At 43.2% G+C, this 27,099-nt stretch overlaps 1 protein-coding gene across 7 annotated transcripts in view; it reads right to left on the reverse strand.

The window, feature by feature from the left end:
- The window catches only part of LOC115174032 (engulfment and cell motility protein 1), a 163,580-nt gene that overhangs the window by 61,155 nt on the left and 75,326 nt on the right, over positions 1-27,099 (reverse strand). For all 7 annotated transcript variants that reach the window (XM_029732639.1, XM_029732635.1, XM_029732637.1 and 4 more), the window contains 2 exons: positions 24,307-24,411; positions 18,285-18,393 (listed from right to left, as the gene is read on the reverse strand). In XM_029732639.1, coding sequence (XP_029588499.1) covers positions 18,285-18,393; positions 24,307-24,411 — 214 coding nt within the window. The remainder of the gene's footprint in view (positions 1-18,284; positions 18,394-24,306; positions 24,412-27,099) is intronic.

Genomic DNA, 27,099 nt, shown 5'->3' on the forward strand with positions numbered 1-27,099 from the left:
GCCTTGATGACAGCTTTGCACATGGGTTAAGTGTGCCTTGAATTCTAAATAAATCACGGACAGTGTCACCAGCAAAGCACCACCCACACCATCACAACTCATCCGCCATGCTTCATGGTGGGAACTACACATGCAGAGATCATCCATTCACCTACTCTGCTTCTCACAAAGACACGGCGGTTGGAACCAAAAATCTCAAATTTGGACTCATCAGACCAAAGGACAGATTTCCACAGGTCTAATGTCCATTGCTTGTGTTTCTTTATATTTGATATTCTTCAAAGTAGTCACCATTTTCCTTGATAACAGCTTTGCAAATGCTTGGCATTCTTTCAACCAGCTTCATGAGGTAGTCACCTGTAATGCATTTCAATTAACAGGTATGCCTTGTTAAAACGTATTTCCTTCTTAATGCATTTGAAACAATCAGTTGTGTTGTGACAAGGTAGGGGTGATATGCAGAAGATAGCCCTACATTGTAAAAGACCAAGTCCATATTATGGCAAGAACAGCTCAAATAAGCAAAGAGAAACAACAGTCCATCATTACTTTAAGACATGAAAGTTTCTTCAAGGGCAGTTGCAAAACCATCAAGCGCTATGATGAAACTGGCTCTCATGAGGACCACTACAGGAAAGGAAGACCAGAGTTACCTCTGCTGCAGAGGATAAGTTCATTAGAGTTACCAGCCTCAGAAAGTTACTGCTTCACAGAGTTCAAGTAACAGACACATCTCAACATCAACTGTTCAGAGGAGACTGTGAATCAGGCCTTCATGGTCGAATTGCTGCAAAGAAACCACTACTAAAGGACACCAATAATAAGAAGAGACTTGCTTGGGCCAAGAAACACGAGCGGAAACCTGGGTGGAAATATGTCCTTTGGTCTGATGAGACCAAATTTGAGATTTGGATTGTGCAACATTTGCCCATTATTCTTTTCAAAATTCTTCAAGCTCTGTTGTTGATCATTGCTAGACAACCATTTTCAGGTCTTGCCATAGTAGATTTAAGTCTAAACTAACTCAGCCACTCAGGAACATTCACAGTCTTCTTGGTAAGCAACTCCAGTGTATATTTGGCCTTGTGTTTTAGGTTATTGTCCTGATGAAAGGTGAATTCATCTCCCAGTGTCTAGTGGAAAGCAGACTGAACCAGGTTTTCCTCTAGGGCTTTGCCTGTGCTTAGCTCCATTACGTAAAATTTTTTTTTATCTTGAAGAACTCCCCAGTCCTTAACAATTACATACCCATAACATGATGCAACCACCACCATGCTTGAAAATATGAAGAGTGGTACACAGTTATGTGTTGTGTTGGATTTGCTCCAAACATAACACTTTGTTCTCAGGGCAAAAAGTGAATTGCTTTGCCACATTTTTTGCAGTATTACTTTAGTGCCCTGAAGCAAACAGGATTCATGTTTTGGAATATTTTAATTCTGTACAGGCTTCTTTCTTTTCACTCTGTCATTTAGGTTAGTATTGTTGAGTAACTACAATGTTCCAATTCAACCTAAAAAAATAAATACAAAAAAACATGTTCTACACAATATTTTTCTATCTGACTGTTCTGTAACACCCTCCCTCCCACTACCTCCAACAGCGCACGGACACACTTGAGGTGACAATTGCTGGCATGTTTAGAACATGGTTATAACATGTTCATAACATGTTCATAGTGTCTAAACAACCTGACCTTTTCATCCCCATGCAGAGAAGTTATTTTTTTCTTCACGTTGTATTATTCATACTGTTACTCTCCAACTAGGGTAATGTCTCCTGAATGGTAACTGAATATTTAAATCTAACCAACACAATTCTCCCACGCTGAACAAATAATTGAAGAGATAAAGAATTAAACCTGGGCTATTCTACGCGTGACAAGCGATATGATGACAAAACATCTTAACTCGGTTAAGAGTGAGAATATGGCCTACAAGGGAAGTCAGCAGGTAATGTGAGAACTGATAATGACCTTTGTATTGAAGAGGTTACGAGTTACGCCCCAAAGTCTTGATTCTTACAACACTTGATGCACTTAGATTTGTAATGGGTGTGTCACAACATAATGAATGGAACAAATACATTACTGCATACCACAGTGTTACATAAGCAGTAACGCCCAAGCAGACACATCGACGGCCCTGAAAGAACTTCATTGGACTCTATGTAAACTGGAAACCACATATCCTGAGGCTGCATTTATTGTAGCCGGGGATTTTAACAAGGCTAATCTGATAACAAGGCTCCCCAAATTCTATCAGCATATCGGTTGTGCTACCAGGGCGGCAAAACCCTAGACCACTGTTATTCTAACTTCCGCGACGCATATAAGGCCCTCCCCCGCCCCCCCTTTGGAAAAGCTGACCACGACTCCATTTTGTTGCTCCCAGCCTATAGACAGAAACTAAAACAGGAAGCTCCCGCCCTCAGGTCTGTTCAACGCTGGTCCGACCAATCGGATTCCATGCTTCAAGATTGCTTCGATCACGTGGACTGAGATATGTTCCGCATTGCTGCGAACAACAACATTGACGAATACGCTGACGAATACGCTGACTCGGTGTGCGAGTTCATTAACAAGTGCATCGGTGATGTCGTACCAACAGCGTCTATTAAAACATTCCCCAACCAGAAACCGTGGATTTATGGCAGCATTCGCGCAAAACTGAACGCGCGAACCACTGCTTTTAATCAGGGCAAAGTGACCGGAAACAATGACCGAATATAAACAGTGTAGCTATTCCCTCTGCAAGGCAATCAAACAAGCTAAGCGTCAGTACAGAGACAAAGTGGAGTCGCAATTCAACGGCTCAGACATGAGAGGTATGTGGCAGGGTCTACAGTCAATCACGGACTACAAAAGAAAAACCAGCCCCGTCACGGATCACGATGCCTTGCTCCCAGACAGACTAAACAAGTTTCTTGCTCGCTTTGAGGACAATACAGTGCCACTGACACGGCCCGCTACCAAAACCTGCGGGCTCTCTTTCACTGTAGCCAACGTGAGTAAAACATTTAAACGTGTTAACCCTCGCAAGGCTGCCAGCCCAGACGGCATCCCCAGCTGCGTCCTCAGAGCATGCGCAGACCAGCTGCCTGGTGAGTTTACAGACATATTCAATCACTCCTTATCCCAGTCTGCTGTCCCCACATGCTTCAAGAGGGCCACCATTGTTCCTGTTCCCAAGAAAGCTAAGGTAACTGAGCTAAATGACTACCGCCCTGTAGCACTCACTTCCATCATCATGAAGTGCTTTGAGAGACTAGTCAAGGACCATATCACCTCCACCCTACCTGACACCCTAGACCCACTCCAATTTGCTTACCGACCCAATAGGTCCACAGACGAAGCAATCGCCATCACACTGCACACTGCCCTAACCCATCTGGACAAGAGGAATACCTATGTAAGAATGCTGTTCATCGATTACAGCTCAGCATTTAACACCATAGTACCCTCCAAACTCGTCATTAAGCTTGAGACCCTGGGACTCGACCCCGCCCTGTGCAACTGGGTCCTGGACTTCCTGACGGGCCGCCCCCAGGTGGTGAGGGTAGGTAACAACATCTCCACCCCGCTGATCGTCAATACTGGGTCCCCACATGGATGCGTTCTCAGCCCTCTTCTGTACTCCCTGTTCACCCACGACTGCGTGGCCATGCACGCCTCCAACTCAATCGTCAAGTTTGCAGACGACACTACAGTGTTAGGCTTGATTACCAACGACGAGACGGCCTACAGGGAGGAGGTGAGGGCCCTCGGAGTGTGGTGTCAGGAAAATAACCTCGCACTCAATGTCAACAAAACAAAAGAGATGATCGTGGACTTCAGGAAACAGCAGAGGGAGCAGCCCCCTATCTACATTGACGGGACAGTAGTGGAGAGGGTGGAGAGTTTTAAGTTCCTTGGCATACACATCACGTACAAACTGAAATGGTCCACCCACACAGACAGCGTGGTGAAGAAGGTGCAGCAGCGCCTCTTCAACCTCAGGAGGCTGAAGAAATTCGGCTTGTCACCAAAAACACTCAAACTTTTACAGATGCACAATCAAGAGCATCCTGTCGGGCTGTATCATCGCCTGGTACGGCAGCTGCTACTTGCACTCCAGGACACCTACACCACCCGATGTCACAGGAAGGCCAAAAAGATAATCAAGGACAGCAACCACCCGAGCCACTGCCTGTTCACCCCGCTAACATCCAGAAGGCGAGGTCAGTATAGGTGCATTAAAGCTGGGACCGAGAGACTGAAAAACAGCTTCTATCTCAAGGCCATCAGACTGCTAAACAGCCATCACTAACATTGAGTGGCTGCTGCCAACATACTGACTCAACTCAAGCCACTTTAATAATAATGGGAAAATTGATTGAAATGTATCACTTGCCACTTTATATTATTTATATTAGATAATGTTTACATAACCTACATTATTCATCTCATATGTATATACTGTTCGCCATACCATCTACTGCATCTTGATGTAATTAATTGTATCACTAGCCACTTTAAACAATGCCACTTTATATAATGTTTTCATAACCTACATTACTCATCTCATATGTATATACTGTACTCTATACCATCTACTACATCCTGCCTATGCCGTTCGGCCATCACTCATTTATGTATTTTTATGTACATATTCGTATTCATTCCTTTACACTTGTGTGTATAAGGTAGTTGTTGTGGAATTGGTAGATTACTTGTTAGATATTACTGCATGGTCGGAACTAGAAGCACAAGCATTTCGCTACAATTGCATTAACACCTGCTAACCATGTGTATGTGACAAATACATTATATACTGATTTATTACTGCATAACACAGTATTACATAAGCAGTAACGCACAAACAGAATGGAACACTGTGATTTGTAAATATACAGTTTAAATCCGACAGACCCAAATATCCTGGGACATTGGTAGACTATTTGACTATTTCCCTTCAGTCAGTTGTGTGTGTGTACGTGCATGCGTGTGTGTCCATCCCTCTTTCTCCAAGACTCGAACAAAAATAAGGCCATATAGCGACGTTCTATAAAGAACAAACGGCCATCAATCTTCTAAACTGTCATCAAGGCAAAGGGTGACTACTATGAAGAATGTCAAATATAAAATAGATTTAGATTTGTTTAACACTTTTTTGGTTACTACATGATTCCATATGTGCTATTTCATTGTTTTGATGTCTTCGCTATTATTCTTCAATGAGTAGGTGTGTCCAAAATTGACTGATACTGTGTGTGTGTGTGTGTGTGTGTGTGTGTGTGTGTGTGTGTGTGTGTGTGTATGTATAGTTGAAGTCGGAAGTTTACATACACTTAGGTTACCTCTTAGGGATAGGGGGCAGTATTTTCACGCCCGGATGAAAAACGTACCCAAATTAAACTGGTTACTACTCTTGCCCAGAAAGTAGGATATGCATATTATTATTAGATTTGGATAGAAAACACTGAAGTTTCTAAAACTGTTTGAATGGTATCTGTAAGTATAACAGAACTCATATGGCAGGCAAAAGCCTGAGAAAAATTCAACCAGGAAGTGGAAGATCTGAGAATTGTAGTTCTTCTTTCTAATCACTATCAAAACTACAGTGTCTGTGGGGTCACTTTGCACTTCCTAAGGCTTCCATTGGCTGTCAAAAGCCTTCAGAAAGTTGTTTCATCCGTCTCCTGTAACCTGGCAGAGTATAGGAGCTCAGTCAACGAGTGGACTGGCTATGGACAAAGGGATTGGATATGCACGATCCTGCGAGCGCACTGTTCCTTCTTTTTCTCCTTGAATGAATACGCTATTGTCCGGTTGGAATATTATCGAATTTTTTTAAATACCATAAAGATTGATTTTAAACAACGTTTGACATGCTTCTAAGAACGGTAATGGAACATTTTGACTTTTCGTCTCTGGTACTGCGCTTGCGCGTTATGCCTTTGGATAGTGCTCTGTACGCACGAACAAAACGGAGGTATTTGGACATAAATATGGATTATTTCAAACAAAAACAACATTTCTTGTGGAAGTAGCAGTCCTGGGAGTGCATTCTGACGAAGATCAGCAAAGGTAAGAGAATATTTATAATACTAATTCTGAGTTTAGGTAACCCCAGAACTTGGCAGGTGTCTGTATAGCTTGCTTTGATGGCGAGCTTTCGCCAAAAAGCTATTTTAAAATCTGACACAGCGGTTGCATAAAGGAGTACTGTATCTATAATTCTTAAAATAATTGTTATGTATTTTGTCAACGTTTATGATGAGTATTTCTGTAATATGTGTGCTCATTGTGCTCATTCACCGGTGGTTTTGGAGGCTAAACATTTTCTGAACATCACGCGCCAATGTAAAATGCTGTTTTTGGATATAAATATGAACTTTATCGAACAAAACATACATGTATTGTGTAACATAATGTCCTAGGAGTGTCATCTGATGAAGATCGTCAAAGGTTAGAGCTTCATTTAGCTGTGGTTATTTTTGTCTATGTACTCTCCTAACATAATCTAATGTTTTGCTTTCGCTGTAAAGCCTTTTTGAAATCGGACAATGTTGTTACATTAAGGAGAAGTGTATCTTTAAAATGGTGTAAAATAGTCGTATGTTTGAGAAATTGAAATTATGATATTTTTGCTGTTTTGAATTTCGCGCCATGCTATTTTGTCAAACAATCCCGTTAACGGGATCCTGTCTCGAAGGGGTCACTAAGATTAAGGCACGTTTTTCAACCACTCCACAAATGTCTTGTTAACAAACTATAGTCTTGGCAAGTCGGTTAGGACATCTACTTTGTGCATGACACAAGTAATTTTTCCAACAATTGTTTACAGACAGATTATTTCACTTACAATTCACTGCATCACAATTCCAGTGGGTCAGAAGTTTACATACACTAAGTTGACTGTGCCTTTAAATAGCTTGGAAAATTCCAGAAAATGATGTCATGGCTTTAGAAGCTTCTGATAGGATAATTGACATAATTTGAGTCAATTGGAGGTGTACCTGTGGATGTATTTCAAGTCCTACCTTCAATCTCAGTGCCTCTTTGCTTGACATCATGGGAAAATCAAAAGAAATCAGCCAAGACCTCAGAAAAAAATGTTAGACCTCCACAAGTCTGGTTCATTCTTGGGAGCAATTTCCAACGCCTGAAGGTACCACGTTCATCTGTACAACCAATATTACGCAAGTATAAACACCATGGGACCACGCAGCCATCATACCGCTCAGGAAGGAGACGCGTTCTGTCTCCTAGAAATGAATGTACTTTGGTGCGAAAAGTGTAAATCAATCCCAGAACAACAGCAAAGGACCTTGTGAAGATGCTGGAGGAAACAGGTACAAAAGTATCTATATCCACAGTAAAACGAGTCCGACTAAACTCCCGACTTCAACTGTAATTGCAAAAGGGTTTTCTAATGATCAATTAGCCTTTTAAAATGATAGACTTGGATTAGCTAACACAATGTGCCATTGGAACACATGAGTGATGGTTGCTGATAATGGGCCTCTGTACGCCTATGTAGATATTCCATTAAAAATCAGCTGTTTCCAGCTCAAATAGTCATTCACAACATTAGCAATGTCTACACTGTATTTCTGATCAATTTTATGTTATTTAAATGGACACATTTTTTTTTAACATTCTAAGTGACCCCAAACTTTTGAACGGTTGTATATGTATATACATATAGTGAAACACTATCATTCCACTATTACTACAGATATATTAACGACATTTTCTGAAATTACATTGCAAAAATCTGACATGTTGATCCTTTGAGCCTGCTCTGGGAATGTCAGATGCCACAACCCATCTCCTATCTATCCTCAGCTATGACTGGGTGATCTGGGCCCTGGAGGTAAAAGTTCGCTGTAATCTCAGAGACTTCTGTTTGATTTAAAGGCGGGCCACGAAGGCTTCAGAACATTGACGCCGGTCTGGACATAGCTAATTAGAGCTCAACAAACAGAGCAAACACTAGCCACACAGATGTGACCACGGAGGGGAGAGGTGACAGACAGAGAGAGAGAAAGGAGAGGAAGAGGGGGTAGAAAGGGACGAAGGGAGAGAGTGTGTGTCTGGGTGTTGGTGTGTGTGCGAGAGAGAGCGAGAGAGTGAGCGAGCATAATGTGTGTGTAAGAGAAGGTAAAAGACAGAGTGTGAGTGTGTGGGACCTGCAGGGAGAGAGCCTTCCTGACATCTGTCTGAGCCCAGTGAGATTAAAAGGGAGAGAGAAACAAGAGGAGGAAAACTGAGAGGAGAGTCACCTTGGAGCGAGGGAGGGAACCAGCATGACAAATAGACACTGAAAATGTGTCTTCCTCACTCCAATTACCACGCCAGCAGGCCTGGACGTAGGGCTGGGCAATATATAGAATTAATTCAAGTGTATGTTTTTTTTCGTGATATTCCAAATGCCTGTTTCACAGAATCAATGTTTTTTATATTTTTCATTTTTCTGAGCGTTTATGTCCGCTTGTTCTTATGTTGTCTTTTTGGTCTTGTCTCGTTCGCTCTTTCTGTGCTGTGCACCTTCCCATTTACACCAGAGATCTGTATGTAATGACTAGATGCTCATGTCTCCGCCCTAACAATGGGAGTCGTTGTACCAAAGGCAGAAAGGCAGGCGATAAGGTTAAAAATAAGCACATAGAAACGCATTGGGTTTATTTTACAGATTTTGGCAAGTGAAACCTCTTGCATCACCTCTTTCTCCCAAGCCCCTCCCCCTACCATTCACAACAACAAAGATGATTGATCACTGCTTTCTCTCTGACAAACGGTTAACTTGCTATTTGCATTTGAGGTTTGGTCCAACAGAATCGGTCATATGGACACCAAAACATTATTTTACTGTAATAGAGAAGTTAACCTGTCTAACCATATCCTGTTTATGTTTCAACTCCTCAAATTTTGAGCAGAGCAGACACTACTAAAACTGATGTACCAATTTTCCATTCTGGAAAATGAATGCTCAGTTTGTCGCAAGCGCATAACGGTATCATGTATCGCTAGCAGCATTTTAGTCAAATAAAGATTGTTATACTAGCTGTTTAGCATAAAGCATAAAACAATGCAGTGTATTTTACCTTTAATTGTACAACAAAGCTTATTTAGAGAAAACATTAAGAAAATAAATATATAACGTGAATCGACGATAAGTTTGGAAAAGAAATGCAGATATGAGTTTTAGGCCATATCGCCCAGCCCTACGTGGACGTCCACTTGCGACAAGGGGAGTGTGTGTGTGTGTGTGTGTATGTATATGTGTAGGGGAGAGCGAGGTGTGTGTGCATTTGTGTGTGTATGTGAGACGCAGCATCAGCAACACCTTTCAGGGCCAGTCAGTGTCAGGGCCAGTCAGTGTCCACGCTGGCAGGACGATACTTTTGTCCCAAGTTGCACCCTGTTCCCTATTTATAGTACTTCATTTGAACAGGGCCCATAAGGCCTGGGGTCAAAAGTAGTGCACTGTGAAGGCAATAGGGCACCATTGCTCCCTATGGGCCCTGGTTAAAAGAAGTGCACTACAAAGGGAATAGTGTTTCATTTGGGACTCATCCATGGTGAAGAGCTGAGTTTCCATTCCCCTTGTCATTAACAGAACTGGCTTTTAATGCTGCGATTAATGCTGCATTTAATGTGAGAGCTCAGTTGAGTAAGATCAGTTGTATTTATTGCCATATGGAAATTACATTTGAAAATTGAACTTTAAAACAGTGGGACTTAAATATTTTAACACAGTTGTGGTCAAGAAAGACTTGATCAGTTTTCATACAGTACACGGTTTGATGTAAGGTATAGAGTAGTAACTCTTCAGGACTCTTCAGTAGTGTGTGGAGAAGAGAAGAGTCTGAGACTGGTTAAGATGTATTAGATGGTGAGAAGGTGACTGACGACAGGGAGAGATATCAGGGCAGGCAGGTAACCCAGTGTGGTGAAAACAACAGACCAGAGACTGAGACCCACAACAGCTCACAATATACAGTTGAAGTCGGAAGTTTCCATACACCTTAGCCAAATACATTTAAATTCAGTTTTTCAGAATTCCTGACATTTAATCCTAGTAAAAATTCCCTGTCTTAGGTCAGTCAGGATCACCACTTTATTTTAAGATTGTGAAATGTCAGAATAATAGTAGAGAGAATGATTTATTTCAGCCTTTATTTCTTTCATCAGATTCCCCGTGGGTCAGAAGTTTACATACTACCAAATACTAATTGAGTGTATTGTCTTTAAATTGTTTAACTTGGGTCAAACCTTTCTGGTAGCCTTCCACAATAAGTTGGGTAAATTTTGGCCCCTTTCTCCTGACAGAGCTGGTGTAACTGAGTCAGGTTTGTAGGCCTTCTTTTCGCACACACTCTTTCAGTTCTGCCCACAAATTTTCTATAGGATTGAGGTCAGGGCTTCAAGGGTTGGGATGGTGTTCTGCAGCTTGCAAGCATCCCCGTTTTTCCTCCAAACATAACGATGGTCATTATGGCCAAACAGTTCTATTTTTGTTTCATCAGACCAGAGGACATTTCTCCAAAAAGTACAATCTTTGTCCCCATGTGCAGTTGCAAACTGTAGTCTGGCTTTTTTATGGTGGCTTTGGAGCAGTGGCTTCTTCCTTGCTGAGCAGCCTTTCAGGTTATGTCGATACAGGACTCGTTTTACTATGGATCTAGATACTTTTGTACCTGTTTCCTCCAGGATCTTCACAAGGTCCTTTGCTGTTGTTCTGGGATTAATTTGCACTTTTCGCACCAAAGTACGTTCATCTCTAGGAGACAGAACGCGTCTTCTTCCTGAGCGGTATGAAGGCTGCGTGGTCCCATGGTGTTTATACTTGCGTACTATTGTTTGTACAGGTAAACGTGGTATCTTCAGGCATTTGGAAATTGCTCCCAAGGATGAACCAGACGTGAGGTCATGGCTGATTTCTTTTGATTTTCCCATGATGTCAAGCAAAGAGGCACTGAATTTGAAGGTAGGCCTTGAAATACATCCACAGGTACACCTCCAATTGACTCAAATTATGTCAATTAGCCTATCAGAAGCTTCTAAAGCCATGACATCATTTTCTGGAATTTTCCAAGCTGTTTAAAGGCACAGTCAACTTAGTGTATGTAAACTTCTGACCCACTGGAATTGTGATACAGTTATTTATAAGTGAAATAATCTGTCTGTAAACAATTGTTGGAAAAATTAGTTGTGTCATGCACAAAGTAGATGTCCAGACCGACTTGCCAAAACTATAGTTTGTTAACAAGACATTTGTGAAGTTGTTGAAAAACAAGTTAATGACTCCAACCTAAGTGTATGTAAACTTCTGACTTCAACTGTACACACACACACACACACACACACACACACACACACACACACACACACACACACACACACACACACACACACACAATCCTAACATCCATCTACTAACACACATCTATCCTAAGATCCGACAACTATTGGCTTTATAGAGAAAAACAGGCAGAGAAATCAGATCATTCTCATGAGAAAAAACAGGCAGAGAAAGATCATTCTCATGAGAAAAACAGGCAGAGAAATCAGACCATTCTCATGAGAAAAACAGGCAGAGAAATCAGATCATTCTCATGAGAAAAAACAGGCAGAGAAATCAGATCATTCTCATTTGAAAAACAGGCAGAGAAATCAGATCATTCTCATGAGAAAAACAGGCAGAGAAATCAGATCATTCTCATGAGAAAAACAGGCAGAGAAATCAGATCATTCTCATGAGAAAAACAGGCAGAGAAATCAGATCATTCTCATGAGAAAAACCAACATCTATTATTCGACATCTGACAGCGCTGCCCAAATACAGACAAAATGTTTCCTGAACGAAGAAATACACACATCCATTCTAAACCACACAGCCCTGTCCAATACAGAAATAAGAAGCAGCCAAATCAAAATCATTCTTATTTCAAATCCTTCTTCACATCTATTCATTATGCGACAGCAATCCTCAAATACAGAGGAATAGAGAAATGTAACGTATGCAAATAAACACACATCTCTTACAGTCTACTACTACCAACAGCTGTCCCGGGTACAACAAACTCAGATTCTTCTTCTGTGTCTCTCTCACACACAAACACACACACACACACACACACACACACACACACACACCTTTTTCCTGCTCTGAGAAAAAAAAAGACGGAGCAATCTCCACATTATAATGCATCTAATCTACATCAAGCATTTTGTCAGTGTGTTTTGTTAACTGAGCTGAGGAATGAGTACACAGTACTTTTTACTTTATATTTCACTGCATTAGCAGTCGGTAGGAAACAACCCATGCTTGTGTATATGCTCACTGTCTTTTCAAATAGCTGCTTGTTCTCAGCACAGGGAAGAGCTACTATGCTCATTGTAGATGGGATCTGTCTCAAAAGTGCAAAGCGGTGTTCTTTCCTTCATTAGCAATCTCCAGGAGTTGTCCTCAACGTGTGACCTTACCAGGAATACCCAGGGGCTATAGTTGTGGGCTATAACTACGACCCCAGAGTTGTTACTTGGAAAATAACAAGGTCAGGAAAAACTCTGGTGATAGGAGTGGATGGGATTAGACCGTACTGCTTTCACCTGTCAAGTCACTTTAGATCAGAGCGGATGAAGGAAGAGATAGGGACAAAGTGGGAAGATAAACCTCTAGAAAATGTACATCATCCACCCCGTTAGTCTCATCCTCTTCACCCGTTAGAACATCCGTAAGAGGATTTACTGGCTAAAACCACAGGATTTAACTAGTCACTTCAAATAGGATCGTTCCTTTAAGCTAATGTTCAGATTCTCTGAAGTTCTAGCATCAAACCTATTGATGACCTTCTCAGCGGCAGAACTCATTCTAACCAGGCCTGAATCTCCATTGGCCAGGGTTTCACTCTTTAGTCAATAGTAGTAACTGCTTCTCTGTGTACTGGAAGTGATCCCACCCAATGATGAAAGTAAGCTATAAAGCACTAAGTGAACCCAGTAAGAGGAAATGTAATGTATTGTCTAAAATGTGTGTATGCTTTCATCCACACAGCAGCAGTCTATAAACTCAAATACTGTGGTCTCTGATCATTTATTGAACAATAAGATTTTATTTGGCTAATCATTAGGGAGAGAAGAACAAGCTTCTAAAAGCAACAAGCTCCTTCCCTCTTCAACGCCAATTTCTCACTTGGAGGCAGACCAAGAAGACATTCACTCCATCTCTCACTGTTTGTATGTGTGCCCGTACCTCTGGCTGACAGTGCTGCTTCACTAAAGGAGATGGCTGGAGTATCCCCTGTGGCATTTTACTAACCAGTCCAAACACATCACGGCACACCTACAATCAGGTAGGTGACTGTGTGTGTGTGTTTATTTAACCTTTATTTATTTAAGGATGTGTTACTGCTAATCAGTTTGAGACCCTGCTGAGTTCACAAGCACACAGCAGAGAGGAGCCTCGGAGGGAACAACAGTGACTGGACAACAACCTCACAGGTAACAGCTGATGACATCACTCAATTCCAAACAGTCAGACAAAACTGACATCACATGATTCATACTGGTTTGTGGTCACAAGACTGTGTTCACAAGACTGTGTTAAACCGATGAGCTAAAGCCTAGGCATTATTTCAGAGAGGATTCAAGGTAGACATTGTGCATGTTGTCTCAATTGTAAACTACCTTAAAAGGTAAAGTTCTACACGTCGCTCTACAGAATGATACCAGCATCCAGGAGACAGGCATGGAGAAGGCCATGGTAAGTCTGAGACCTGCCCAGTCCTGTCTCTCCTGTCCTGTCCTCTCCTCTCTGAACCCACAAATACAATCTGTCCTGCATCTGAAGGAGAGGAAATGCCATGAATCAATAACCAGGACACTTTTCACCGCCATTACCAGCCGCCAATCTAAATAACTTCATAAATATTACATGGGCCTTTTAAAGAGGAAGAAAGGGAAATAGAGAGGGGGCTGCAGCCCACCTGACCGCATGCCCGCCCGACCGCCCACCCGATGTGGATTCCATTAAGACCTGTTCTGGGGAAACATGCTGGGCTGCTGACAATAAATCTTTTAAGATCTGCTGTGGGGTGCTGGAGAAGAGGAGAGGGGACTCCTGGACACCTGGAAGGGAACATGAATAATGCACACAGAGCCAATCATCAAGGTGACACACACACACACACACACAGGGAGCCAGCCCAGCAAGCTCGCCCAAACAAGCCCCATGCATTCACTTCCACTCCCAACCCGCTCACCTCACATCTGCATACAATATATAAATACAAACCAGAGAAGTGTCAAAACAATATTTATTTATGGTGGCGACTGTGGCAATTGAACCTCTGGTAGAATGGAAAAATTCAAGCGCAATGCACATTGTCGTTGCTGTCTGCCACCTACCAACGATCCCGGAGAAAAGGTTCTTTCAAACTGATTTGTTGACTTGAGAATGTTCCAGAATGCCCTGCGTCCTTCATACGAGCTCTGACCCAGCAATCTGCTCTGCGGCGGTTGTTGTCTGAGTGGGCGATATTAAGCCACAGCACCCTATTTAAAAAGGGCAGTAGGCTACAATGACCTCAAGGTATAAGCCAAGGGGTGTGTCCCAAATGGAACCCTTTTCCCCTATCGTCAAAAGAGGTTCACTATATAGGGGATAGGGTGCTATTTGGGACGGAGATGTTGCTCTATTAAAGAGTGGGATGGGATAGTGGAGGGACAGAGGGGATGGAGAATTATAGGCTAAAACTTAAAAGGCCTAAAGACGCCCAAGCACTGCCAGAATCCTGTTGTGTGATTTGCCTGGGTAGATGGGGAACTAAGAAGTCCAAAACCCACCGGAGGTTTATTGGCATTTCACGGCAGCAAACGAAAGTAAATGATCCGAGAAAAAAAAAATTGTCACGGTTGGCGCAGAGATTAATTCCTTATCGTGAAGAGAAAGAGCTATGGCTTTGAATGTTACTTTCTCCTCCACGCTAACATCAGGGCGTTTCATTTTCATTTTCTCTTTTTTAAAAGGCAGACCATTACTATTTCATGAAGAATTTTGCCACTGTTTCCCTTTCGGACTTAATTTAACAGTGTTTTGGTGTCAGTGGAGGGTTGCATCAGTGTCTCTGCCCTCACACTTTTACAGTAAATCATTTAGGAGGCGTCCTAGGCTGCAGCTAGAGCACGGCTCAGAATGACTTCATCTAACTACCTCTACCCATCCTGTCCTAACTCCTTTCCTATAATAACCTCGATTTGTGAACATTAAAACCTCCCCTTTTCCATTTCCCTCCTAACTTCCATATGCTTGGATGCTCTGTTGAATTATACTGAGTGCAACTCCCAAGTGTCATAATGACTCTTTAAAATGCTACGCTTCCGTCTGTTGGTTTGCATTGAGACTGAATGAAGACGTGATGCCAAATTCTATGGTGTCATCTAGTCACTAATAAAATGCTTTGCTGTACACTGAGGGCACAAAACATTATGAACACCTGCTCTTTCCATGACAGACTGACCAGGTGAAAGCTATGATCCCTTATTGACGTCACTTGTTAAATACACTTCAATTCAGCGTAGATGAAGGGTAGGAGACAGGTTAAAGAAGGATTTTTAAGCCTAGAGACAATTGAGACATGGATTGTGTGTGTGTGTGCCATTCAGAGGGTGAATGGGCAAGACAAAAGACTTAAGTGCCTTTGAACGGGGTATAGTAGTAGGTGTCAGGTGCACAGGTTTGTGTCAAGAACTACAATGCTGCTGGGTCTTTCACACTCAACAATTTCCTGTGTTTATCAAGAGTGGTCCAATACCCAATGGACATCCAACCAACATGACACAATTGTGGGAATCGTTTGAGTCAACATGGGCCAGCATCCCTGTGGAACGATTTCGGCACCTTGTAGAGTCCATGCCCCAATGAATTGAGGCTGTTCTGAGGGCATAGGGGGGTGCAACTCAATATTAGGAAGGTGTTCTTAATGTTTTGTACACTCAGTGTATATGCCTGGCTATGAAAGACAATTTAGTGTCACTGTCATCCCGTACCCCTCCCCCCCTCACCCTCAGTGTCTCTCTCTGTCTGGAATGTGTCGAATGGGCCTGGGCCTTGACATGGATTGAATGCCATTAGTCATTCAGCATCTTTTTTTTAGCATTTCGTTACACCCACAATAGCATCTGTTAAATATGTGTATGTGACCAATAAAATGTGATTTGATCTAGGACAGCTACCTGCCAGCCCCATATACGATCCATCCGCTTAATGAAGCCATTATACATACAGTACTGTAGTGTACAGTAGTCATCAACATTTAATGCTTGAGGAAGAGAGGATAAGACATCCACAACCATGAGGTTTTTACACACATATAGCATGTCTGAACACAAACAATAATGTGACCAACATGAACAAAAACTTTCAGGGAAAAATTATAAATGTAATTTATTCAACAATTATAAAACCAGGTGTTTGCCATTGATATCAAATATTTTTTTGTTGGGACACATGCCAAGTAGGCACAAAAATAGGAGAAAGAAAAGTTGTGCGTGTTCCAGACTGTGATAAGAGGGGGGCAGACAAGCCTGTCAGACACAGACCAGTGGAGCGTACCTCCAGACAGATGGAGAGGGGCGGGGGGGTTCACCCCTAGGGGCTCTGGTGTCACCTAACACACAGGGCCCTCCTCCCCCCTCTGAGCTGTTTCAGCCCCTGTTAACACCTCACACCAGTCTTTGGGCTCGATCTCATTTGAACTTCATCAAATCAGAAAGCTAACTGAATACAATGTATGGATTTTAAAAAACTCCTCATTGAAGATAAATGGCAGTTTTCAACTCATGATTGAAAATCAATGAATCAATTGAACACTGCCATTGACTTCTTGAAATGACTGACTTGAAATGGAATTGACCCCAACCCTGCTACATAATCTACTGCGTCTGCATGACCCCTTCCATGGCCATCAATATTAATGAGTATAAAGGCTATTAAAGTTAGGGTGCAGAGTTACCACAAACTAACCAGAAACATGCATGAGCGTCTAGGTCAAAACTGACATGTGATTTTAATACGGAGAGTCCACAGCTGAATCCCAAAGGAAATCAGAGATAAAATCTATATCCTAAGGTTTGGATTTCAATTCCAGAGGTTTTGGATGACAATGCAGACTCTGAGGACAAGTCTTTCCAAACCCTAACTGTTAATCAGTTCAATGCTTCACAGATCCTTACCAAGAGGTGGTCTCTTTTTCTTAACACAGTATCACTTCTAAAATCAAGGTTTCTTTTTTTAGGTAGGCTACATTTACAACCTTTCCATCCCGCTATGATGAAGTTAGCAGATAGTACATCATGTAAGGTTGAAGAGCAGGCCTAAGGAGTGGATAAGGGGTGTACAAGTGTAGGGAGTCTTTTTTCTTGACTGGAACTCGAGTCCCAGACGGATTCAGTGTATTAGGAGGGGGAATAGGGCTCACTTGAAGTCTACTCACTTCATCAAGAATTGATGAACTCCAGCACAATTACAAAGTATAATGGGTCCTTTTATCTTCACTGCAGGAGACAGAGTTTACTCTTCTAGTCTGACTGAGACGGTAAAATGCTCTGGAGGGTATTTCCATCCCTCTCTCTGTCTGAATGAATATGGCTGGGCTTAATGTGAAAACAGGCAAAGAAGATGCTTTTAACCCTTGTATATTAAAGTGCCCTTTCCAACCCCTTCCTCCACTAACAATCAATAGGGTTAGAGGTCAATGGAGAGAGCTGAGTCACACAATCTGCAGTAGTTCAGAGAACATGTGACTGTTGGAGCTACACTCACCAAGCACAAGCCAATCAGATTTGGAGATCTTGAGGAAAAATGTGGCCACAGAGAAACAGTCCAGGTACTGTGGTACTTTTGTGTTTGTTTCCTTGGTGTTTTTTGGTTGTTTGTATTCAGAGGACCATAGAATGTGACTAACCAAGACAAAAAAGCATATTCTGTGCATCAACTCGTTCAAATACCTTCATCAGTGCACAGATACTGTCTGGTACTCAGCACCCATACAATCCACAGAACACCATTGTCAGTAAATCAGGGTCGTAGCAAAAACGTTTTCATAGTAGCAACAGAAAACAAAACAAACGTTAATTATTGGACAATTTCAGGTAGTCCCTCCCCGTTTCGGTCCGTTTGGTTGCCAGTGAGTACGACCCTATAAGCACACTATGATCTAATAGCGAGGCAATGACATGACACCAGGCAGGTGTTGAGGGGAGGGGAGGGTAGTTAATACAAGTAAAGACTTACGCAGCTCTCCCACTTTGAGGATTTCACACAGCATCTTGGTCAGCTCGATGCTGCTGCGGCCGAACGGACACTCGTGCTTGTCCTCACGACTGCTGTTCTCCAGAACAATCTGGAACAAGGACAGAGAGTCACTCAATCTATCGATCCATCAACGTTTTTGCAAATACTTTTGTCAAGTTTTTAACAGCTACCCAGGCACAGACACGCAGAGATAGACAGACATAAAGACAGACACAGACAAACATAAAGACAGACAGACATGCACACAGAGACAGACAGATCTCAACAAGGGCCTTTAATGAACTTTAACCATGTGACCCTTGACCTATTAATCCAGTGAAACCACACACTGAGGTCATAGTTGACAGAGATGATTCTCATGGAGAGACTCAGAGCGGGATAGAGAAACCAGAGGCAGCAGAAGGTCACCAACAGGACAAGGAACTGGGACACAGCTAACTGGATTATCCTATCTCCATGGTACCATCTTAATTAAATCAAAATCAAATCCACTTTTATTTGTCACATGCACCGAAATACAAGAGGTGTAGACTAACAGTGAAATGCTTACCAGCCCTTTCCCAACAATGCAGAGTTAAAAAGTAAGAACAATTTTCAAAAAATAAAATATAGCAACACAATAAAATAACGAGGCTATATACAAGAAGTACAGGTACCGAGTCAATGTGCTGGGGTATGAGATAGTTGAGGTGATTGAGATAATATGTACATGTAGGTAGGCGTAAAAGTGACTAGGCAATCAGGATAGTTAATAAACAGAGTAGCAGCAGCATGTGTAAAAGAGTGTGTGTGTGTGTGTGTGTGTCGGCGTGTCAGTGTAGTATGTGTGAGTGTGTGGGTAGAGTCCATTGAGTGTGCATAGGGCCGGCGTAAAGAAAAATAAATAAATAAATAAATACAAAAAGGGGTCAATGCAAATAGTCCGGGTAGCCATTTGATTAACTGTTTAGCAGTCTTTTGGCTTGGTGGTACAAACTGTTCAGGATTCTTTTGGTCCCAGACTTGCCGCTCTAGTACCACTGGCCGTGTGGTAGCATAGGAACAGTCTATGATTTGGGTAGCTGGAGACGTTGGCAATTTTTAGGGCTTTCCTCTGACACCTCCTGGTATAGGAGTATATTTTGGCCCTGGTATATATTTTTGGGGATTCCAAGATGGCGTAGCAGTCAGACGTCTTTGTCCTCGTCTTGTCGTGTCCCGTGAATATATATTTTTTCTTCGCATATATTTAAAAAAATATTGTTAACCTCAACTTCCACATACTCTCCTGCAATCCGCCTCACCCAATGCGGTGTGGATCTTCTATTTTCTTTACTTTTGAACAAGAACCCCCAACAGAAGCTAGCTAGCTAACTAGCTACTAGCTAGTAGTGGGCTAGCCACTGCTAGCGGTCATCAGCTAACCTTTAGCCCGGACAACTCTTGCCAGTCTGCACAGCGCGACTCAAACCAGAGCAAATCGGATTTATTTTACTCCATATCTCCGGATTCCTACCGCAAGCTCTGAACCTTTTCACCTGGATCATCGCAGCTAGCTAGCTGCTATTCCGAGTGGCCACTCCTGGCTAATGTCTCTGTCCCGAAGCAAGAACCAATTAGCCTGGAGTAAGCCTTTTATAGGCCCATCTCCCGGCGAGCCGAAGAAGTCCATCAGCCACTCCTTGGGCTACAATACCTATTTTGCCAATTGACCTGGACCCCCGCCGATTCCATCACGACTGGACTACCGACGTAATCTGCCCGAGGGATTTTTTCAACTGGCTCCTCCCTCGCGACGTCCCCTGAAAGCCCATCTGCTAGCTGCGGCCCGCAGCTGTCTAGAGCATATCGGACTGTTAGCTGAAGAGTCCCATCGGACAAATTCTTTGGCCACTATACCTATTCTGCCAATTGGCCTGGACCCTTTTACCACACGGAGCCCTGCTTATACATCACGACTAGTCTGCCGACATAACAGCATGAGGGGGCTACAACAGACTTCTTCCGTCGCGACGTCCCTCTAAGGCCCTTCTGCTAGCTTGCTAGCCCCGGCCCGCTAGCTGTCTGAATCACCGTGTCTCCAGCCCGCCGAGCTACTTACTAGACCCCTATGATCACTCGGCTACGCATGCCTCTCCCTAATGTCAATATGCCTTGTCCATTGCTGTTTTGGTTAGTGATTATTGCCTTATTTCACTGTAGAGCCTCTAGCCCTGCTCAATACGCCTTCCCTAACCTTTTAGTTCTGTAACCGTAAAAGCCTTGGTTTCATGCATGTTAACATTAGAAGCCTCCTCCCTAAGTTTGTTTTATTCACTGCTTTAGCACACTCTGCCAACCTGGATGTCCTAGCCATGTCTGAATCCTGGCTTAGGAAGACCACCAAAAACCCTGAAATTTCCATCCCTAACTATAACATTTTCCGACAAGATAGAACTGCCAAAGGGGGCAGAGTTGCAGACTACTGCAGAGACAGCCTGCAGAGTTCTGTCTTAATATCCAGGTCTGTGCCCAAACAATTTGAGCTTCTACTTTTAAAAATTCACCTTTCCAGAAACAAGTCTCTCACCGTTGCCGCTTGCTACAGACCACCTTTTGCACCCAGCTGTGCCCTGGACATCATATGTGAATTGATTGCCCCCCATCTATCTTCAGAGCTCGTGCTGTTAGGTGACCTAAACTGGGACATGCTTAACACCCCGGCCATCCTACAATCTAAGCTTGATGCCCTCAATCTCACACAAATGATCAATGATCCTACCAGGTACAACCCCAAATCCGTAAACACGGGCACCCTCATAGAGATCATCCTAACCAACCTGCCCTCCAAATACACCTCTGCTGTCTTCAACCAGGATCTCAGCGATCACTGCCTCATTGCCTGTGTCCGTAATGGGCCTGCGGTCAAACGACCACCCCTCATCACTGTCAAACGCTCCCTAAAACACTTCAGCGAGCAGGCCTTTCTAATCGACCTGGCCCGGGTATCCTGGAAGGACATTGACCTCATTCCATCAGTAGAGGATGCCTGGTTATTCATTAAAAGTGATTTCCTCACCATCTTAAATAAGCATGCCCCATTCAAAAAATGTAGAACCAGGAACAGATATAGCCCTTGCTTCACTCCAGACCTGACTGCCCTTGACCAGCACAAAAACATCCTGTGGCGTCCTGCATTAGCATCAAATAGCCCCTGCGATATGCAACTTTACAGGGAAGTTAGGAACCAATATACACAGGCAGTTTGAAAAAGCTAGCCTTTGCTTTCCTAACAGAAATTTGCATCCTGTAGCACAAACTCCAAAAAGTTCTGGGACACTGTAAAGTCCATGGAGAATAAGAGCACCTCCTCCAAGTTGCCCACTGCACTGAGGCTAGGAAACACTGTCACCACCGATAAATCCACGATAATTGAGAATTTCAACAAGCATTTTTCTACGGCTGTCCATGCTTTCCACCCCTACCCCGGTCAACAGCCCTGCACCCCCGACAGCAACTTGCCCAAGCCTCCCCCATTTCTCCTTCACCCAAATCCAGATAGCTGATGTTCTGAAAGAGCTGCAAAATCTGGACCCCTACAAATCAACCGGGCTAAACAACCTGGACCCTCTCTTTCTAAAATGATCTTCCGAAATTGTTGCAACCCCTATTACTAGCCTGTTCAACCTCTCTTTCATATCGTCTGAGATCCCCAAAGATTGGAAAGCTGCCGCGGTCATCCCCCTCTTCAAAGGCGGAGACACTCTAGGCCCAAACTGCTACAGACACATGTATGTATGTATGTATGTATGTATGTATGTATGTATGTATGTATGTATGTATGTATGTATGTATGTATGTATGTATGTATGTATGTATGTATACATACATACATACATACATACATACATACATACATACATACATACATACATACATACATACATACATACATACATACATACATATCCTTCCCTGCCTTTCTAAGGTCTTCGAAAGCCAAGTTAACAAACAGATCACCGACCAATTCGAATCCCACCGTACCTTCTCCGCTATGCAATCTGGTTTCCGAGCTGGTCATGGGTGCACCTCAGCCACGCTCAAGGTCCTAAACGATATCATAACCGCCATCAATAAGAGACAATACTGTGCAGCTGTATTCATCGACCTGGCCAAGGCTTTCGACTCTGTCAATCACCACATTCTTATCGGCAGACTCAACAGCCTTGGTTTCTCAAATGACTGCCTCGCCTGGTTCACCAACTACTTCTCAGACAGAGTTCAGTGTGTCAAATTGGAGGGCCTGTTGTCCAGACCTCTGGCAGTCTCTATAGAGGTGCCACAGGGTTTAATCCTCGGGCCGACTCTTTTCTCTGTATACATCAATGATGTCACTCTTGCTGCTGGTGATTCTCTGATCCACCTCTACGCAGACGACACCATTCTGTATACTTCTGACCCTTTTTTGGACACTGTGTTAACAACCCTCCAGATGAGCTTCAATGCCATACAACTCTCCTTCCGCGGCCTCCAACTGCTCTTAAATGCAAATAAGACTAAATGCATGCTCTTCAACCGATCGCTGCCCACACCTGCCCGCCCATCCAGCATCACTACTCTGGACGGTTCTGACTTAGAATATGTGGACAACTACAAATACCTAGGTGTCTGGTTAGGCTGTAAACTCCTTCCAGACTCACATTAAGCATCTCCAATCCAAAATTAAATCTAGAATTGGCTTCCTATTTCGCAACAAAGCATCCTTCACTCATGCTGCCAAACAAACCTCGTAAAACGGACTATTTACAGGGCCGTACACACTACGGTCAGATGCCAAGCAGTTGCCATACCAGGCAGTGATGCAGCCAGTCAAGATACTCTCAGTGGTGCAGCTGTCAAACTTTGAGGATTTGAGGGCCCATGCCAAATATTTTCAGCCTCCTGAGGTGGAAGAGGCATTATTGTGCCCTCTTCATGACTGTGCTGGTGTGTTTGGACCATGATAGATCTTTAGGAACTTGAAGCTCTTGACCCGCTCCACTACAGCCCCATCCAGAGGTCAGACTAAGGACAGCAGCTATTGTAGTTTATTACAGTATCAGTCATTATGTTATCTACATCCAATGTCAAATCTCAAAGACATTCCAATCTCAATGTGACATTGATTTGATTAAAAGACGTCTTTCCTTCTAAGTAAACATTACCATGGCGAAAGCCTCTCTTATACATTTTAACCTTGTTTGAACCTTAAACGGTCCACTTGCACATGGCGTGATTAATTCATAAATCAATTCCACATGTAAAAAAACTCACTCCAATTATAACGTTGCCGCAGCGACAAGCCTACACCGGAAGCCATTAGCATCCTTATCATCGTCGTGGTGACAGTTTAATTTGGGAAATTGGTGGTGGTTTTGTTACAGCAGCGGGCAGAGGAGAGGGACGGGCTGGCCTGTGTATGCATGTGTGGCATGTGTGCGTTAGGTTTAATATTAGATGGACACTACGCCACCCTTTTAATTCCCTATTTATTTTCACAGGCCATTCACTGCCCTTCTACAAGGACGCACGCATGCAGGCAGGCAGGCACACACAAATAATCACTCATAGGTATGGGATGCCCACTAACCAAACCAATGCTTCCTGCCCACAGTTTAGGCTGAGTTAAATGAATTCAGGATTAATACATAAACTTGACTTGATTAAGTTGCGTCCTAGTATAAAATGTATTTTGTTTGTCACTGGAACTAGGAAACGGACAAAAAAAATTGTGCAGGATTCTTTTCTCTCCAGTGAATGTGTAGATTTGTTAAACGTAGCCATATGCCAAAGTATTGGGTTGACTCAGTTCCAAGGCTACATATTGGCATGGTGTTTCATCAGACAGACTGCCTGGACAGAGCCCAGGGAATCTAGGAGTGAGGGACGGACCAGGGAGGGATAGAGACAGTTTAGGCAGAGAGAGAGAGTGTGTGAGTGTGTGTGTGTGTGTGAATGTGTGTGTGTGTGTGTGTGTGCGTGTGTGCGTGTGTGAGCTACTAACCCTGATGTAGGCATCCTGGTGGTGTCTGGCGAAGTACAGCATGTTATCCAGAGCCAGCATCCCAGGAGGAATCTGAGTGAAGTCCATAGCAGGGTTCACATGGTTCTGATGAGAGAGAAACAGAAAGTGAGAGACAGGGAGGCAGAGAGAGATAAAGAGCGAGCAAAAGAGAGAGAGCACAAGAGAGAGCGAGAGATCAAGAGAGTGAGAGCGAGGAGGTAAGTCATCAGACAAACATGTTTGAACAAGACCAGGATGAGTCAGAACACTAAATAAGACCAGGATGAGTCAGAACACTAAATAAGACCAGGATGAGTCAGAACACTAAATAAGACCAGGATGAGTCAGAACACTAAATAAGACCAGGATGAGTCAGAACACTAAATAAGACCAGGATGAGTCAGAACACTAAATAAGACCAGGATGAGTCAGAACACTAAATAAGACCAGGATGAGTCAGAACACTAAATAAGACCAGGATGAGTCAGAACACTAAATAAGACCAGGATGAGTCAGAACACTAAATAAGACCAGGATGAGTCAGAACACTAAATAAGACAAGGTTGATTGGTAGACTATCTCCATTAGCACTGTACCATGTCTGAGTGAATGAAGGAGAGGAGACAGAATGAGAGGGGAAAGAAAGAAGAGAGGTAGAGAGACAGAGAGAGACATGGAGGGGGTCGCAGAGATCCAGCTATGTAATTGTTCCTGACCACCATCAGCGTCACAGACAGAATGGAAGAACCACACATCCTTTTACATAACCTTCACCACATTTGAAGCAAAAGTCCAACTAAACCCACTTTCTCTTGAAGATTCACAGGCCAGCTCTACCTAGGAGACTAATACACTCTCTCAGACTACTGCACTCTAAATACAGCACTAGATCAACGTTACCAGACAATCCCCTTAAAACTGTGTGTGAAAACGTGCCCACGTTTGTGTGTGTACGCACGCATGCTTTCATGTGTTCGTGCTTGCATGTGCGCAAGTGTGTGTGTACAAGCATGTAAAGTAAGGAGAGATATTTTCAGGGGTTTTCCGAACCACTGGAGGAAATGAAGTCAGGCCTTATCTTAGGGCAGCACACTGGGGTCTTAGCAAGCTGCATAGCCCCTAACGGCTCAGGGACTTAGAGAGGAAATGAAGGGCTTAGTTCCCTTCACCATGGATATGACAGCAATACGCTACATCTCAGACACTACACACCCAGAGAGAGAGGGGAGGTAGAGATAGGATAAAGAGAGAGGGGTGAGAGAAACCTCCCCCTCCCCCTCAGGTATTATGCCACTGTGTCAAGTAATTATCTTTTTGTTTTCTCGTGATTTGGTTGGGTCTAATTGTGTTGCTGTCCTGGGGCTCTGTGGGGTCTGTTTGTGTTTGTGAGCAGAGCCCCAGGACCAGCTTGCATAGGGGACTCTTCTCCAGGTTCATCTCTCTGTAGGTGATGGAAGGTTTGGGAATCGCTTCCTTTTAGGTGGTTGTAGAATTTAACATCTATTTTCTGGATTTTGATAATTAGCGGGTAGCGGCCTAATTCTTTCTCGCTCTCTCATATATAGACATCAACAACACAACACTCTACACAACAACACTCTACAATATGGAGTCCACAGAACCCCCTCCCTCCTCTCAGACACAGATGGAGCACAGAGTGCATCGTGTCATCTTCTAAACCAATTAACAACAGTCCCCGGGGGCATAGCTGTAGTCTTCTGGTGTGTGTGTGTGTGTGTGTGTGTGTGTGTGTGTGTGTGTGTGTGTGTGTGTGTGTGTGTACACCGTTTGACATGGCTGTGGTCCTGTGAAGCTTTAGAGCCAGAAGGTTTGAGTGTTCCTGAAGAATGTGAGTTTCTGCATAGTTGTGTTATCATGTCACAGACACACAGGGCTGGATTCAGCTGCCATGTCATCCCCATATCTGACAGTGTCCCAGTCCTCTTTCTACTAGTTTAGGGAAAGAGCTCCACTACTGAGGAACATGTCTTGCCTATGGGTCTTCTGTACCGAGACCAAAACTAATCTAGTTAGTCCAACAGCTGAAGTTTTGGGGATGCAGTGTCATGACTGTCCTGTGAGGATCACAATGGGTCAGATAAGCTTGGCAATGGCTGACAATAACCAGACCCACTCCCAACCGCAAAGGGGGGAGGAGGGAACTGTGGGGTTTTAACACCTCCACACCCGGTCGTACATTTAAGCAGGAGAAAACTCTCTCTCTATCCTTTAGTATCAACCAAAGGAATGCCTTTGTCTAGAGAGACTTTTACCCACCCAAAACTCTAAAGGTCCAAAAAGTGAATATTGGAACAATATTTTTAACAGAAGAATGTGGGGAATGGTCAGTGGATAGATGTAGAAAACTAATGTCATATTGTTTTTCATTTTGTGATGTTATTAAAAACTGTATGGACCAAATACTGTAACTTGGAAAGGATACTCCCTGTATCTGTCAAGCTTTCATTCAATTTGTTGTGAGGATAAAAATGTGATTTCAGTTTTCTAATAAGATCATTGTTTTTGAGAATACTTTGCACAGTAACTAGCCACGCCTCGAGTGAGGTCAGAAGAGTGTGTCAGTGTGATGGAACCGCCCTTTTCGACCAGAGTGCTTAAAAGGACTGGCTAAAAATGAACATATCAGACCAGAATATTGCCTGGTTGCTACTGTGCATGTGAAGTGGTCTGAATCCTGAATAATCAACACGAGGTGTAAGCTAGAAGCTCACTTCCCAGACAAATCACTGGTACGGCTGATTAGCTGCTAGATATCAAGGAAAGCGAACATAC

This window comes from Salmo trutta, chromosome 34, assembly GCF_901001165.1.
Source record: "Salmo trutta chromosome 34, fSalTru1.1, whole genome shotgun sequence".
NCBI classification, from domain to species: domain Eukaryota; kingdom Metazoa; phylum Chordata; class Actinopteri; order Salmoniformes; family Salmonidae; genus Salmo; species Salmo trutta.